General features: G+C 35.5%; 1 protein-coding gene across 1 annotated transcript in view; it reads left to right on the forward strand.

Moving 5' to 3' along the window:
- The window catches only part of MALRD1 (MAM and LDL receptor class A domain containing 1), a 230,822-nt gene that overhangs the window by 64,397 nt on the left and 147,644 nt on the right, over positions 1 to 18,781 (forward strand). Inside the window, exons 18-20 of the mRNA XM_063413520.1 lie at positions 11,426 to 11,513; positions 14,226 to 14,402; positions 16,429 to 16,606. Coding sequence (XP_063269590.1) covers positions 11,426 to 11,513; positions 14,226 to 14,402; positions 16,429 to 16,606 — 443 coding nt within the window. The remainder of the gene's footprint in view (positions 1 to 11,425; positions 11,514 to 14,225; positions 14,403 to 16,428; positions 16,607 to 18,781) is intronic.

The following is an 18,781-nucleotide window of genomic DNA, read 5'->3' on the forward strand; positions in this document are numbered from 1 at the left end:
AGCTGCCATTAATCCATGGTGACATTTGTTGCTGTTCCATCAGATGTTTTACACCAGAGTGTTAAATGTGACGTCAGTGAGAACAATGGGAGTTGCTGGAGGAGGAAAAAGCAAATTTAGAGCTAAACTATTTAAACAAAAGGAATGCAGTTTTCTGGGACAAAATTAAGCACCTCTGTCAAGTACTGCTGCTGGAAAGTATTGAAAAAGTGCCAAATACACATGCTTATAAAAATTTTGTACCTTTATTGATCCAGAGTTTCTCTTCTTCTGCAAAGAACATTATCTGCAAGAAATTATACATTTTTTAATTAGAAAAATTCAAGCTAAAAAGAAGTGCCCTATAAACAATTCCTTTTAATTATATGAGATACTTGTTTCAACATGGAAAAAAAACCCACTGTCTAGTGTCCTTGTCTCTTTACTTGTTCTGCATTTATTTTCATACTGAGATTACTTACATGTCTTTTCTTTAGATAAATATTTGAAAAGGTAGTAAAATAAGATTCTTCCCATGGTAACCTACTCATATTGATGATAAATAATATTTGCTTTTATCATACTTGGAATAATCAAATCTGAAATAGTTTCTGCTCAGAAGAAAGTGTAAAGATTCTACTTTATTGTTTTAAAAAAAATGTACTCTCTTAGTTTGCTCTGTTTATTCATATTTCTGATCATACAGAAAAGGAAATGATGATATGTGAAAAAGGACAGAATTCTGTATCTCAATCCTTTTGAGCACTGTAGTCTCCCTTTTTTGTCATGTTATAAATCACATACCTACCATGTCTGTCTTAAGAGACCTAGGGCAACTTTACTATATTGCAAAATGTATTATTGAAAAAAAAATCATTACCTTTACCCTAATACAGTTATTCCCTCTTTGCTCATGCAGATTATGTTTATTTCTGTAAACAAAGATGGGAATAGATCTTTGATACTGAAAAATGTTAGTACATAAGGGAGTCTATCATCATTTTATGATGATTTTATAAAGATCAGTTTTGCATCTTCTTCATTGGCTCTTATAAAATTTAAAATTACAAGTACAATATTTAAGTTAACTACTAATGCTATATATCATTACTAAAAAAATTAGTATTCTAAGTATCATGTATAAAACCTTAGTTGTCCCTTCAAATGTAATAGTTTTTCCATTTAAGTGTGAATAAGGACCAAACTCAGAAGAATATAAACAATGCAAAACAACATTGCAATTAAGTAGATATAGAATACATTTGATATTTTCCTATTTTACGAGTGGTTAAGAAAAGTAAACAAAAAATCCACTCTAATAATTTTGATCTTTTTATCAATTAAGTGTTAGCTTAGAAAGTAATGGAATATTGATTGAAAATTAGAATGATACATTTGCTATGAATATACAATAACACCATGCTCTATGAACACAAGTATAAAACAAAATTCTTTCTACAGCTTTTATTTTCATGTTGTGCTATTTTTTTTTTAATATACAGATATTATGGTTTTTGTTATGACTTTGACTTATCAGTTTGGTGTCGAATACATGTGTAGTGAGCATACATCATTTACATCCAGGCTCTTGTCACTCCTCTTGTGAAGAGAGATAGGAATGGCTAAGTACCATACACAAGGTACTAAGTGGATTATGTTACACTCACAGGCTGCTCTGCCTTTTCACCCTCTCCTCTTCCTTTGCACTCCTCAGTGAGATGAGCTGGCAGTTGTTCTTTGGGGATTCTGATGATCTGCTATGTAATAAGCAATAGGGCATCTCAAAAATTCCTCCTCAGTTATTTCTGCAATTCATGCTGTTTCTTGCAATTACTTTTTTAAGAAAAGAGAGGATTGATCAACACTCTTACCCCACCAGCCATTTCTGTAACAGAAGACTCAGAATTGCAGTGGTAAATGGAAATTTTGGTGTAATTCTGATTTAAAAACTAGTTTTATAGTGGTTTGGGTTCTGTTTCAAACAAAAAGAGTCCACTGAGGCAATATGTGAGGTTTCAGAATGCAATGTGTTTCATGCATTTCTAGTGGCGATAATTATACATGAATAGTACAGGGGGAGTTATAGTAAACTAAATACCCTTTTTACCAATTTAAGACAAGATAATGAATTAGTAGTCTTCTTTGTTAGCTATAATATCCTTTAAGTAAGAAAATTTTAAATTTCATTTCCTATGTAAAAAGCATCAGAACTACAGAAATTACAAATTTTAGATCTTGTATCCGATTTCACAGCCCCTCAGAAAGAATATTTTAGTAGGGTTTGTAACATCATAATTTTGTAGACTTACTTTCGTGGATTTTTTAGCCTTCTCTAATCATTAATTGATAGGCATCAGGTTGAAATACTGGACTTAATACTGGTATATTCCGGAACATGTAGCTGATCAAACTTAATCAAATTTCTTTGCCTGCAACTTCTCTGGAAGAGTGTGCATTAATCTTTATTGTGCCAAGGAAAAGTGTTATTTCCTAGTGAGGAAAGCAAAGGGAGAAAGAAAACAAATCAAAGTAATTGTGTATTTACCTTTATTTTTGGAACATTAAACTGGGGGAAAAAGAAATTGGACATATTTGACCATTTATAGAACACTTGGGTAAACTGTGTTCCTTTCAGAAACACTTGACATGTAGCAGAGAAACATCAAATCAAGAGTGTCACAGAGAAGCTTCATAGAAATAGGTCATTAGTGATTTTTCTGAATAGAGACAAGAGAGGTATTCTGTGAAATCATTAAGTAACACAATCCAAGCAAAAGCAAATAGTATTTTAGGATGGTCTGTTGTACAGTTCATTGCTGAGGGATGTTTTGGATACACAAAACTACAAATGCAGTCAATAAGTAACTTGACAAATTATCAGAAGGGAGGTCTCTTAAGGGCAAGTAGCACAACAGCGAGGCAGTGACGTCCCCCTGCCATGCAGTGCTGAGAAGCCCTGCCTGCCAGCCGGGATGTGGCTTTGCTGTGGGTGCTGCAGTCCGTGGGGACAGTCCCCTGAGCTGGCCGGACAGCCGCCCTCGCCGCCGCGCCGAGGCACCGTGCTGCTCAGAGCCCCTGGCGCTTGGGAGGATCACTCTCCTTGGAATTCTGCCTGTGATTTCAGATTTTCCTCACTGAACCCAGTTTATTTTTGTCAAGTGTTGTTAGCCTTCTGCCTTGATTTGATTGTCTGCTTGCTTCCTTCTTCAGGGCCTCATTTCAGTGTGTTTTGATATACCAGTAGGAGTGTGTTAACATTTAGTTGGTCAGATAGATATTTTTCATTAAAATCTGGTGTTGAAGCAGCTCTGAACTTATCAAGGACTTCACTAAGACATTTATTATATGCCCAATACTCACTCGTGATCATTTTTATGTTATTGCTTTTCATCCATTCCCTGCTACCAATTTCCACACAACGATTTAGACAGCACGGATTTCCACTCAAAAAACAGCTTCAGTTTCAATTTTAAATTTATCATTTCTCATCTTCCTTCTCCTACTCTTCTCCTTTGTACTTCCCCTAATAATCTGCTGAGAATGGTATTCAGGAGCTCTTTTATTTTTTCTACTTTTTTCTGCCCTGTCCTTTAAATGTTACCATTTGCTTTTGTTGATCCTTACTCCTGAAGTACTACTTTAAATAAATGGATATCTAGAGATATTTGCTGCGTCTCAGTAGCTCTTTTTCTGCCTATTCTTCTTTGTTTCTGATCTGTGTGTTGAATTCTTTCACCTCTGCTACCTCTTTGCATATTGCACAATACTCTGTGGTTTTTACATTTACATTGTGCTTTTGGTTTCTGCTCTGTTTACAATCATTCTCATTTTTTTCAGTGTGGTATTGTACAGCCTGTGGTTTCAGGCTGTACAATACCACACTGTATTTTGTATGTAGTTGGCTCTGGAGCAAGTTTTTATTAATTGGCTAATATGGACCTTTAAATATCCAAATGCACTGGAATGGGAAGAGACATCTTGTACCAGATAAAAGGTTGCTTAAATTCTCATCCAACCTGACAGCACGATTCTCAGCATCATTGCAAAAAATTTCTTTCTTCATGTCCAATCTAAATCTCTTCTCTTTCAATTTAAAATCATTGCCCCTTATCCTATCAATATTAGTCTTGGAAAAAAGCCTCTCTGTCTTTCTTATGAGCCAGCTTTAGGTATTGAAATGCTGCCACATTGATCTACAGATCTTTCCTTTCCCTACATTCAAATCTTTCATGCTGTCTTCATGGGAGAGATGTTCCAACACTCTGGCCATTTTTTTCTGGCCCTCCTCTAGACCTACTCTGACAGGTCCATGTGGTTCTTGTGCTGGGCAATCCAGAGCTGGACGCAGCAGGACGCAGCACTCCAGGTGTGGGCTCCCCAGGGTGGAGCAGAGGGACAGAATCACCTCCCTTGGCTGGCCAGACACACCTTTTGTACGAAGCCCAGGACAAAGCCTACACAATTCCCAAGTTATTTAAACAAAACAAAACAATACAAACAAATCAAAACAACAACAAACAAAAACAATAACCACATACCCAAACCCCAAAAAGTTGCTGTCTTACTTATATTTAACACTCACGCCTTTTCAGAATGTGTCCTGGCAGGTGTGATGTGCAGAGATGGAGTCAGGGTGTCCGAACTGTGCCAGAGGTTGCTCTGTCAGCCCACATCATGTGGACTAGTCCAAGTCTGTCCTGTTGAGGTGTCAATGCCTTTTGCTATGGCAGCTCTAATTCTTGCACTGGTAGGTCCTAAGCCCTCATCCATGTCCCATCCTCACAAGCAGCCTCAAGGGGCTGTGGAGGGCCAGGAACAGAAGATGTCTAATTTACTAATGTAGATGTCAATCTCATGTTCATTCCTCATGCAGAACTTGCATAGGCTCTAGTTCGGGCAATTCATGCTCAGGTTTCCTAATTAGTCCACTGTCTAGGTCATAAACAATATACACATAGAGTGGACAATGTGGGAACAAATGCAATTGTGGAAAGGGGTGAAAAATAACCAAAAGACTTTGTGGTTGGTGGTGACCTTTGTGTTGATAGTGAAGGCTATTCAATACCTTCAGTACCTACAGAGAATTTTCATACTGAAAATATGTGTGATGCAATGCAATGTATTTGAAAAATTAGTGTGGGTTTTTTTATAAGTCATTCCTAAACAACAGTTTTGCCATTTTTGATAAATGAATTTCAGAACATAGAAAACTGTGGAAACAAGGAAATCACACAAGAAATCAGGAAAATACATTGTATAAACCTTCAGAGAAAATTTTGTGGACTTTTTTCAGGTCTTTGGGAAAGATAGTCACCTTTTGTTCAGTGCTATCGGAATACTTAAGAGATAACTCACTCTAACAATAGAAATAATTTATTCCTTTTTATTCTTTTCTTATGCTATTGTTTTATTGATATGCTGTGGAAGATTTGTCATGATGTCATCAAGTCTCAACATGTGCACAAAGGGGGCAAGGAATAAGAATTTCAAACCTATCTATAATGCCTTTTCCAGTGAAAATTGTATTCTTAATTTCATGTCTGTCATTTCCTTGCAATTTGTTTTTTCTTGAGAGGGGAGAGAACAATGGGGTTGGGGTGAGTGGTTTTTATCCCTTTTTCCCCTATTTACATGCAGGCTGCTCAAAGGAAATCACATAAAATACAAATAGACTTTCTATTCACTGCTGAACGGTCAAGTTCTGCCCATGTTTTAAATCTGGAAAACATGAAGTAATGAAAAGTTTTCACCACCTTTCAGAACTCACAGCCCACTGAGAAACTGTGTTGGGCCATTTGAATACAAGGGGCATCATGTAAGATAGGAGTTTCATTTTCCTGAAAATTAAGAATACTGTTCCACATTTCCTATTGATATTACTATATTACTTATCAGAGCTGCTGAACAGGAAAATGAGACTTGGATAACTTTTCAAGGAGAAGGAAAATGTTAGTTACTTTTATCTCATGACTTAACTGGATCTAAAAGCCATCTTTGAAAATTAAACAGGAAAGCTGTACTTTGCTGAACATTTAGTTAAATTTTCTTTTGTAGTGCTATGCTTCATATCAAGCAGAGAGTGTTAAAAATATTTTTTACAATCTTTTTGTTTATTGAGTATGCTTATAGCAGAGTTAAGAAACAATGTAGAAATCTACTCCCACTGAAATACATGTCAAAACTCTCATTAACTGTACTGAAGACAGGATTTCATGTCAACCCACAAGTTCTGGTGATATCTCTGTGTTATTGTTTTCTTACTTTGGGAAGTTAAGGCCATGTGCATGGATGTAGAAGCAGCAATTCTATATGACTGTCAGGAAAATTCCTTTGGGTCTGGAAAGGTCCACATCTTTAGACAGAAGTTCTAGTAGTGATCCCTTTCTAGTGATTCTAGATTCACTTGAATTTGCTGCTGAACAGATAATTCACTGTTTATTACACAAATGTTTTCACAAGCACTGAAAAGAAAGAAGTACATGTCTCCTTATCTCAGCATGGAAGAATTGCCTTAGCAGTAAATAGTGCATAGATCAGATAAAATCTGTCCATTCAGCCCAATTCAGGCTTCCTAGACAGAGGTGTGAAGACATCTTTCTGCAGCCTTTTATGTCATGATATGTTCAGAAGGGAGGGACTCAGGTCATAACCAGTCATCCTGGTCAATGTGGGACACTTCTCTCAGGACAAGAAGTCCCAGATATTTGATATAGTAACTCAGTCAGAATCTTGGGGTTTTGTTTGTCTATATTACTTATTTACATTTGAAATCTGAGGGGAAATGTGTTTGGGAGAAAAGAGAGCAGACTTTGTATATCCCTGTAGATTAAGTCAGAACTAACCATGAACCTAAGGTGGTTTATATATAGTTTCATAATTATAATTGCTATATAGTAGTTTGCAAGTAGGCAGGCTAAACATGTTGTCCTATATACCTAGAATCTCAGAAATTTTTAGGCACTGACAATAATACTGACATAATACTTCTGCAATAATTCTTCCAGTGCTAATATTCAAGTGACAATAGGATCTTGTCTCTTGAATGAAGTTTTGTGGCCATAATATGGGAAAGTAAAGATTCCCAGAATATGTAGTTATTAATTCCACTAGTATCAGTGAATAGTCTAAAACAGGATAGAAATGTGATTAATCCTTGCACTTTAGAGAAATGCTACGAAAAACATCATAAATCAGCATTGAGGGTTCACAAGCTTACAGTGAAGTGTGATAAAGTGCTTTACTGAGCTAGAACTAGTGTTTTTCAGTATCTTGTAAAACCAAGCACTGTAAAACATCAAATATTTGACACAAGATTTTTCACAGTTGATATGTGTAACCTCAAGAATGCTGGTAACAATTCATTTGGACACCTGCGTGAAAGGACTTATTTCAATTTTTGAAGTCTTGAGACATTAATTTCTAGAGCATTTTTAATGGTCATGGAAAAAAAAGGGCTGATGAGCTTTGGAGAAGGGCTGTGTGATCTTGAGGTTTTCAGTGGGTGTAATAAAAATTATGTGGTGACCCAGTGTTGATAATCTTTGCAGAAGCTGATGGCAGATCTCCCCTTGTGCTTGCTTTTGGGGTTAGAAGGGTTTCAATCAGCACATAACAGCTCTGATTGCCCAAATCATCCCCTAAGAGAGGGAAAGCTGGAACAGACTGTGACAACACATGCATTCTTTTATTTTTTTTTTTCCTAAGACAGAGAGTTTTGCAGGAGGTACAGAGGAACAGTTCAGTGCCGTGTAAAGAGAATGCAACTAATGGACAGTAGATGAGAGATTGGGGGAGTAATCTCAAGTCCACAGTTGAGATAATTCTGAGCAGAGAAAGCAGCTGAAGAAGAAGAGAAACAAAGCCAAGGAAGAATAAATTACCAAATAAATATTTGAACTCAGCATGCAGTAAATACCGTATTTGATATGAATTAATAACTATTCAAAAATTCAAAATCAAATCTAAATTTCTCGGGTGTTGTTTTTTTTTCTGAAAGAATAGTGTTTTCTTGGAAAATAGTTTCCCTTTTACTGTACTCCTTGAGAAATTGTAATAAATGAATTATTATTATTATTACATGTTAATGTGTTCCTGAAAAAAACATTCTACAGTGAAGACTTATGACCAGACTTGTGATGATCATTGGATGAAAATACTTTAACAAAAAAGAGGATTTGAAGCTTCGTTCTGTGGCTTGTCGTTCGTGTACAATTACAAAAGTTCCATCACCTCATAAGGAATTTGTTGCTTTTTTGATGAAAAGTTGTTATACATTATAATACAATCTTTTTATTCATCACCACATTAAAAATAGGGGTAGTTACTTCAGGGAAATGCAGTGAAATATGTATTACTTTGCTTTCAGTAAGTTGCAACAAGATTTTTATGAAAAAGTGTTTTTCAGTTATTTGCTTTGTTGCTCTTTCCTGTTCAAACCAAATCACATGATTTCTTGCCAGAAATCATCATAGAAACCTAATCAAAATTACCATGCTCTAACTAGAAATAAAATCACTAAATAACAGTGTTAACATCTCCTGTGACAAACCTGGGTTACTGTTTGTCTAAATTACAAGTAAATACCTTAGAACTAATATCACTATTTCCTAGACATTCAGAAACCCTCAGAATTTTGAATATGCCACAGTTTTTGAAATTAATTCCATTCTATCTTAAAATATGCTTGTATGAGCATTACTGTAAAAATTTAACATCTGTACAAAACAATATTACCCATTGTAATTCCTCTAGTAACACTTGTCATAACGTCACTTCACTCTTCAAAAGCCTATTTTGTTCAAAATCCTAAGAGATCATTCCTTGTATGTATACAGAGTGTCATTCTAATACAGTTTGCTGTCATGGAATTGAGTTTTTTCCCCTCTTTTCTTTATGTCAAATACCTTTTGAAACCTTTATAGATTTCATTGAGTCTGGATCTTAGACTTCTGAAAACATGAAATTGGGAGCTATTTATTCTCATTCAAATAATAAAAGCAATGTGAAATGAGTTTCACAGCAGAAGAATTTCCTAAAGGTTGCTTAGTAGTATCTTATGAAGTTTGCAGAATTACATCTGGCAAACTAATTTAAGTGGTCAAAGTTTAACCATAGCTGCAGACACCATGCTCTGTATTGAGGCTCATAAATTGGTTTTATTTTCAGTTTTAAGTGTATACCTATGCCAATATTACATTTTCGGTGTTGCTAATGAGTTCATGCTATATGTCAAAGCATCGGACTCCACAAGTGAATAGATAAATGTAAAAAATAATGTGAGTGGGGAGATTTTAAACAGCACAATCATAATGATAATCAGTATAAGGGTATTCTGAATTCAATTCCCTCAGAAATCTGTGCCCTGTCACTTCTAACTTTAGATATTTTTAATCCCTTTAAAAACATGTTCCTGCTTAAGGTGCAAGAGTGCAACTTCCCTAAAGGACACATTGGTGGAAATGTTATATAAGGATGTCCTCAGCCCATGTGTCTGTCAGCCCTGGGGACGTGGGCACAGGCAACTGGGAGCTGAAGCTCCTTGAAGATCCAGCAGTGACATCCACAATTGCACAATCCATCTAATGGAAAATTAATGTATTTGTGAGGGTGTTTGGGTTTATCTTACTAATAGCTGCCTAATTAAACAAACTCACTGCCTCTTTTTCTGAATTTGAGCTAATTAATAAGTAATTAATTGCAAGTAGGTAATCATTCATACTTTGAAAACAAATTGAAAATTATATTTAAACTGCTGTTTGATTGCCAGTCAAAATTACAGTGGAAGGAGATTTGTCATTTTGGAGCCATAAATTTCTTTGCACGGGTTTTTCAAATAGTAGTTGTTTTGGTTTATCCTGTTTCCCATTTCTAACCATTTTATTGCTATTGCTACCAGCACTGTAGCATTGTCCCCATTTTAATCTAAAAAACCCAAAAGCCTGAGGTAATATTGTAAAGAATATTTGTGGGTATCCTGAGGGAAAAATAAGAAGCCCATACTGCTGTGAGAGCAATAAAAAGCAATGCTGTAATTTACTGTTGTCATTCACATGAAATATATTTTGTGCTAAAATGGCCCATCTGGAGCATATCCATAGTAGGGGACATATACCTGTCTTCTTTTAGCATACTCATTTATTTTGTCTAATGGACATAATATATAAATGAAGTGTAATCATTTTTATTTACTCTGGTGATGTCAGCATCAATAATAAACCTACAATTCACACGCAACTTCAGAATAGCAGAAACAAATTTGTTAGTGTTGACATATTTAGACTGATATTATTCTTTTATTTTTACAGGGTTAAGGCCATTCTTTGCATTTTTAAAGTATTTTTCCCTCCTGATACAGGATAATAAATTTCAAGTATAATGTTTAAAATCTCTATGTACATATCATATGAAAAATGGTTCTTGTTGAATATAACCATTCTTTACAGATGAAATTGCACATAAATAAATTACAACAAAAATAAATTACAACTAACAGCACTCTGAAGCAGAACTGTCCTATTGCCACTATTTATACTTCATTAATGTGTAGAAATTTTTTACTGAAGTAAGGAAAAAACTGGGAAGACTACGTTAGAAATTTTATACAGCATTTCTGAAACTGAATGTGTGTGTAGCATGTAAAGTAAAGATTTAAAACAATGGCAAAGAAATAACAGTATTTTAACCCTGTTGGATCAGCAAACATATGTTCATTTTTTTTTCAAAGTGTGTGGTTTGAGAAGGCCTTATTATTTTTATATATGGGGATTTATTATTTAGTTAAACTAAAAATATTCATATCAAATCTTTCAATAATAGCCTGCTGGATATTTATCACTCAGAAACAGACAGAACAGAGGAGTTCTGTTTATTTAATCTTCCAGAGAGTATTTCACAAACACCAACTTCTCCTATTCCCTGGCAGTAGACAATAATGAAGCAAATGCAACATTGACAAGTCTAATGAAATAGTAGAATATTTTTCTTTAAAAGGTTCCATAGCTCATTTCTTACCTGTCCAATTGTTCTCATCATACTGAAATTTGTATAAAAGTCTATAATTTTTTAAAATGAATGGTACTATATTTAACCATGATTAATGTTATTGCAATAAGTACCAAAGGAGGTAATCATAATATGCCATTTATGATAATGGCTTGCCATTATTTTATATCACAGTGATGTTTCAGTGAATTTACACCCTTGTGAAGCCAACCACTCTGTTATGGTTCACTATGATTATTGTGGCCACCAGTGAAAGCTGATAATAATTAGTCTCTTTTGTAAATTGACATTAAATAGACTATATCTCCCAGAATAAATTCAATCTCATTCTAACCATGAAACATGGCAAATGAATCCTCTATCAAATGATATCAAAGAAATATTTATTGAGATGTGGAAGTCTTCTATACACTGAAAAATGCTTTTGCAATTCTTGTTTTCCTAGATTTTGGTGGAAGGTACCGTAGGAGATGGTTTCACTGGAGACATTGGACTTGATGATGTGTCTTTTCTGGGCTGTACTCTTTACAATGGTAAGAGCTGAAATGCACATCTACAAGCTGTGAGCTGATTCGTTGCTGTCATTTGTAAATATTCCTTCTAGAAAAGTAAAAGCCAGGTTAAACTGTGACTCAGGAAATTCAGACTTGTTTCCCTGCTTCTCAGACCCTCATATCCAGGCATCAACACAAAGTCATTTCTCCTGTGCATGCAAGGCCCAAAAGAGATCCTTAGTGGGAAGTGTGCAGCTTCCATACTCTTTTAGATCTTGATTCCTGGAAGGTAAAAGAACTTAGCTGTGTGGAAATGAACTGACTTTTCATTCAGCCAATTCAGTTTGACACAGCTTTCCAGCTTCCCCTAATAATTCTTAATGTATTTACTCTGCCAGTTGCTGTCATGTGACAGCACACGAATAGCTCAGGTGATAGAGCAACCTGTTAAAAGTCATTGTTACCAAGGGTGGAATAATCTCTACAGAAATGTAAAATATTATACCCCAAAATATGTGTGCTTTAAGACACCAGACTCATGACCTGGAGTTCACCACAGAAGAGATTTTAAGGGGGCTACTGTCAGCTGCAGCAGGTACTGCAGGGTTATATAGAGTGTGACAGTTGCTCTAAAGTCATGACAGGGCTGTAGAGCAGCAAACTATTTAAAACAGTGTCTGAATATTTGTATCCTAGCACTAAAACATCCTAGTGCAGGTGGATTTTGTTCTGCCACTCCAAAAATTTCTTATAGATAAAATTAGTTCTACATGAATTATCAAATGTGTATGATATTTATTTTGCAGATAATTATCTAGTATTTTACCATATTTATATATGGTAAAGCAGTTATTATAGTATTATGGATATAGAGGCTTTTTGTAAATAGTCAGGTAATGAATTTTCCCGTATATTCAGGGACAATCTTGAAAGAAAATCTTCAAAGAACTAATCAGAAAATCTTTAAATATTTGCAAATTAATTAGGAAAAAAATTCTAAAAACAAAAAAGAAATAGGAAACCATAGAGGGTCAGAGTTTCAGAGTTCATAACTAAGAAATAAAACCCCTCATTGTATGTGGAAAGATAAAATGAAAATACTCAAGTATAATGGGGGACGGGAATCAGGTTTGATGTTCTCTATATTTTTAAAACTGAGAGCAATTTTTGAGACAGTCCAGGGTGCTGCTTTTATTTTATCTCCCCCATGCCAGAAAAATATTACAACAACAAAAACAACAACAAAAACACACACAAAAAAACTATCAAAAAAACACTAAACGCCCTCCACCACACCCCCCCCCAAGTTGGATCAGGTTGAAAAAACAGGGTTCCCCTGTCCCTGCACATTAAATCAAGCACTGCCCAATTGCTCTTGTTCCACTTTAAGTGATCAAATACTGACAGGGAGAGATGGGCTTGACAGCTTAGTGGTAAAGTCTCTCATAAGTAACATTAAATATGTTGAATCTTTTGAATCTTGAATGTGCTGCTTCAACACATCATTTGAACACCCAAACCAAAGGCTATTTAGTGATGCTTGCTCTGGACAAAATGGTATTAAATAAAGTACAAAAAATAAATTGTTCCAAAATAGAACAGTCAGATCCTCCTTTCTTTTCAGGTGTTGTAAAGGCTATGGTTATTAAAAATTTCTTCTTCCATCTCAGTGTATCAGGAGCAGAGGCTTGAATGTGGCATTTATATTTAAAAATTTCTGACCTATGAGGTCCTTGCTGTTATTCTGAGTTGTAGATAAATTTATCAATTCACAAAATTCTTACTTCAAAACATTCCTTCCCCTTTATACAAAATAATTCTTTTGTTTGAGTTTTAGGACATTTTGAGAGTATCATTCATTTGATTGGAAAATAATTTATTTAATGTCATAGACTTGCTTTCTATCCTACAAAATAGAAATGGGTAATTTATTATCAATAGTAGTGCTCCAGCCTTTAGGGATTTAAAAAAATTCCTTGCTATCTCAGACACATTTAATATCAAAAGTCTTCACATGTACTTTTTAATTAACTCAGGTGTTCTGCTCAGGTGCATTGTGCACTACAGCTAATAATTTCATAAATTATTAAATTTTAAAAAGGAGTTTTATAATGGAAATTCCTTTTACAGACAATAATAGTAAAGGTTTTCAAGAAAAGAGAGTACGCTTGAAGAAAGGTGCATAGTAAAGAATAGGAGGACAAAAAAGACAATTGATTTGAAAGAAGTGGTAATGAGTTTCAATGAAATATAAAGGAGGTGGTGGAACAAGGTGGTGACCTCAGAATAATTTCTCTAATGAGAAAATAATTTTTTTCAGCAATAAATTTACAAGGTAAGAAGGTTACATAGTAATTTCCACAGCTAGTAGTAATCAACATGTTAAAAACACCATTATCATCTGAATAATCTGTTAGCCTTGGTTCACAGGGAAAATAAGTTCCTGTGATTGCTGTGTGAGTCTCAGCATTAGGTTTTTGAAATTACTCACTGGGTTAATCCAAATTTGAAAGATCAGTTAGAGGAGTAAATTCTGCAAGGGTCAAAGATTGTGTGGATGGTGTGACAAAACTAGTGCTTTCACTGAGGAAAGCTCCAAAGCTGAACAGCATCCAAGTCACTCAGCTGTCCAGGCAGGATTCCAATGAAGCCATACCATGGAAAAGGGGGCAGTGGCAAGGGGAGAAATCATTACAAAGCTGGAATGCCTCAGTCCAGGTGCTCAACATCCTTTTGGGTCTTTTTTCAAAGGAAACTTGCCCACTATTTCTACAACTACTTCAGGAACTTCAGTTCCTGCCACGCTCCCCGTGAACGACTGCACAGAGGAGGAGTTTGTCTGTCGAGCCTCTGGCCACTGCATCCAGATGATCCAGAAGTGTGATTTTAGACCCGACTGCTCTGATAAGTCTGATGAATCAGCTTGTGGTGAGTGGATCAAATCACTTTCTTGCTAATTTCTGGGTCTTAAACACATTATTTTGCAGCTCTATCTTATGTTCACTAGTCCAGACTGGAAGAGAGAAAAACTTTCGTGTTTGGAGTGGACATCTGGGAGAACTGTATCCACTTATCTACTTCTGTGAGCATGGGTTTTGTTTGCTTGTTTGGTTGTTGAGGGTGTTTTTTGTACAGAATTGTTTTAGCATCAGCAAGAATTGTGAAATTCAGCCTACTCCACACAGAAGTGAGCTGTGTAATGCTCTGGTTCTTATGGGAACACTGTAAGGGGGACAATGGACAGAGTCCACACGTGATGCCCATAAAGATCTAAGACAATCGTTGATTGCTTCTGAGTTGCAGCAGTTCACACTGTAGCATTTTAGAAGATGCAATGACTTCCTTTTGCCTCAAAGAACAGTACATGAAAGTACTCTATACCAAAGCCAGTTAATGAGGGGACAGGCATCTAGAGACAGTGACATCATCAGCCTTTGCAAGCCAGACTATTGTCACTGAAAATGAAAACTCTGAATTCATTACACATAGTGAGGGGAATTCAATCACCTCTCTCAGGGCTGAGGGCTCAGTGAGGTTCACTCACTCAGTATCATTCACTCCCTGTATCTATTTCTTATGTGGGAATAATTGGATGAAATGGATCCGATGTTTAAGTACCACTGGACAGTTTCCTATAGTGTGAAAAAACACCAGTCATTGAAATCTTGCCCTGAAACATAAATGTAGAGCCCTCTCAATATTTCTCCCCTCAGAAATTGACATTACCTTACAAAACATCTTTTCCTTCTAAGCAAGATAAATACTGTGGAGAATACACGTTTACATATTTGTTCTGAGGTCTCCCATCACCAAGATGGGAATTTATCACTTAAATGACAATGCTGAACTAAGACTTAAAAATGTCACGACTGAAAGAGAAAGAGAAATATGGTCACAGTGAGGTGTTCTCTTTCTCAGAGGCACTTTAAATATAATGTGTACAAAGCATGTTAAAAAGAGGAATAAGCATTTAATGCAACTCATATTCTCAGGAAACACAAATCTTCATACGGGCAACTCATGAGATCACACTGGGTGCAGTTTGCTTCCTTAGTGAGGATATACAAGCTATAAATCAAAACTCACTCTCTCTTTAGTCTACCATTTTTAGCCTTCAAGGAAGGAAACATCAGGCATATTTTACTGACAAACTGTGATTTCTTGATGAAGCAGTTTTTATGGGTTTATGGGTTAAATTCTTGTTTCCGTTGCAAAAGTCTCAGAGCAGTCACTTAAACTTAGGTGTAATAATCTCTTCCAAAGTTCTTGAGAGTGACTAGACTCAACTTGGATCATGTGCTGGAGAATAAATGTTCACAGCAGAAACAGAAAATAAAGTTGGTTTCTTTACCCTAAGTAGGGTCAGTAGAAAGCTCACTTTGTTGCTCAGGAAGCAAAAACTCATTGGAAGGCAGCTGCATATTTATTTAGTAAGACAACAATAACTTGATTTGATACCAATACCAAATACATGCATTTTTATGTAACTTTTAAGTTACAAGTGCTTGAAATCTGGTTTGGTTTTTCTTTTTAGAGTTATGGTCATGGACTTTGTAGACAATGTACAATGATTTGCCAGTGTCATTAGCCTATAGGACTGGAGACAGAACTATACAGCAGCTCACAGATTCTTGGCTGATGAATTTCACATGAATTTCCCTGTATATTACATGACAGATTATTGGAATTGCCTGAAAGCTGGTCAGAACTCACATGAAGGTAGTAACTTAGGTGCAAATGAATTGTTTCATTCCCAAAACTAGGATCTAATAGAGGAGAAAATATAAAAATCACATTTTATCTGTAAGGAAAAATTATACATGTTAGTAATGTGTCAGTATTCACCGATACTATAAATTGAATCCTTTTATTTCCATGTTGCTTATTGGGTTGTAACATGTTAATGATTTTCAATTTTGATATAAACATGAGTAATCACTGTTAATCTCCAAAGTTATGGAAGTCTGTGACTTTGAAGATAAAGACCTCTGTGGATGGCATCAACCAGCCTTGGAACAGGTGTCAGGAAATTATTCCAAACACATCAAAAAAACATTCAAGTGGCAGCTTGGAAGAGGAGCAAATCTCTATCCTGAGCAGGAAGAACACTGCCCTTTAACTGATCATACTACGTGAGTACATTTGTTCAGGTGCTTGAGTCTCTTCTAGAATTATCTTAACCACATATAGATTGTCAAGGGGAAAACTGCTCTGTTTACAGTATTGAAACCGTTTAATGATTTATTAATGACATGTAATTAACTGATAACTGCTGAAGTAGGTATGCAGGATCAATACTACAGATTAATTAAAATTTTAAAAAACCCACAACATTAATAAGTAGGCAAAAATGTCTAAACACCTTTCTATAAGTAACTCCCCAAAGTTTCAGTAGCTCCCCATCCAGAGAAACACGTGCACTCCTCCCACAGGATATATGGGGTACAAGCATGTTCCCCTTTATGGGACAGAAAGTTTGGAAGACTTGGCTGCCCCAGCTTTACCCTCCTTCCAGCACCCCAAAGTGCCAGCCCAGCAGTGGCTGCTGGGTGTTGGCAGCATCCAGGGGGATGCTCTCTCTGCTCTCTCTGCTCTCTGCAGTGGTTGTGGCACCAGAAGATGACCTCTGGCATGCCAGGGGCTTGGCCACTGCTCTTTGCACTGCATTATCAATCCCTGCTATTACAAACTTTCATCCTACTTTTACACTGCTTTTCAAGCTGAATTCTCTTTTCAAAGCTGGCTTTGGAATTAATTTGGCACTGCTTAATTTAGTCCATTGTGGTTGTCTTCTTGATCAATTTTAGATAAATAACTTCTCAAATGGTCTTTATTCACACAGAAAATTTGTGCTCACTTTTCTACCTTACTAACTATTGTTAGCTGTTAGCTGCTGCTACCAATTTTGTTATTGTTATTGATAGCTATTGCTCTTAACCTGGCAGTTTTGCCCAAGAGTGGGCAGTACAAGTTAACACAAATGTCCTGTGAGTTCTGCACTCAATATTTACCTAATGCCATTCAAAACTATTGTAGTGAGAGCTAGCTTCAGTTTAGTTAATTTTTTTTTCACCAGTTATTTTTATTTTTACCATTTTTCTGGTTAATAAGTTCATATTAAAATGTAAAATATTTTTATTCTCTCAGTGAAGTTTTGTAAATTAATGTTGCATTCTAGGTAGATTGCTTAAGATACTTACCAGCTCCCCCAAAGGTACTCCTTTGATTTATCTTGAGGAGCTCAAATTAACTTTTCTACAGGAACATTTGGGTTTAGATGTATGGGGTTTTCTGATTATTTTTTTAATTAAGAAATGTGTGTCAAAAAATGCATAAATCCAATGTATTCTGTTCAAAATAAAAGTAGGACTTATCAAAAAAGAAATCCCTACAGGTGACTAGCAAATGTATTGAGTTCAAAAATTTTCAATGTTATCCAACTTCATTAATAATAAAATTTCTGTCCAGTGTAATTACTCTGAAAAGAAAAATCCTTGCCTGGTTCTAGTGACATGCATGTTTACTTTCTGAGACAATAGCCCATAGAGTTCAGAGGGTCGTTAAATTAAAACCACTTCAACAAAGTCTTTTCTATATTGCTATTAGTTTAAAATGACATTATTTTGCATTTACTCAGCCTGAATTTCTATCACAATTAAAAAGTGAGCTCAATGCCTTAGTTTCACCATGTACTTTGTTGAAATTACTGTATTTTTAGAAAAATCCCAAAACAACAGTACCAAACCCACAAAAAATCTTTCGATAGCAATAGCAAGCAATAATAACAAAAGCTAAGAATTGAAATGCTGTCTAGTTGTTTCTGGGTCTCTACATTATATATGAAAAAGAAGTGTATTACATAAAAAAGAGGAACTGTTTACAATAAATTAGCTAGCAAATCTTTCATTGACTGCTCTTTAATTGTTGTATATTAGCCACTACCAGACCTGTATGTGTACTTAGTAAATCCTCTCACAACCTTTCCACTGTAGGCTCGCCTTGGCTCAGTGATACATGGAATTGTATTACTGGTTTTCAACATATTTTTAGGGTTTAATGCAACTAACATTATATTGAAAAGGACTGATGAAAAGAGAAAGTAAAATATCCATAGAGATTGCAGTTTTCAGGCAACTCTGTAATGTACTGTTCTTGTGATGTTTCACATGAGATGCAGTTTGGTTCTGTGGTTTCCCCCTTCCCTTTGTTTATTGGCCTATAGAGAAGCACAGAAAATAGATGCTTCCAAATTACCACAGGAGATACAGAGCAGCAGTTTTGTTGAACTAAAACCCTGCAACTCTAAG

Source organism: Prinia subflava, chromosome 1, assembly GCF_021018805.1.
Source record: "Prinia subflava isolate CZ2003 ecotype Zambia chromosome 1, Cam_Psub_1.2, whole genome shotgun sequence".
In the NCBI taxonomy this organism is placed as follows: Eukaryota; Metazoa; Chordata; class Aves; order Passeriformes; family Cisticolidae; genus Prinia; species Prinia subflava.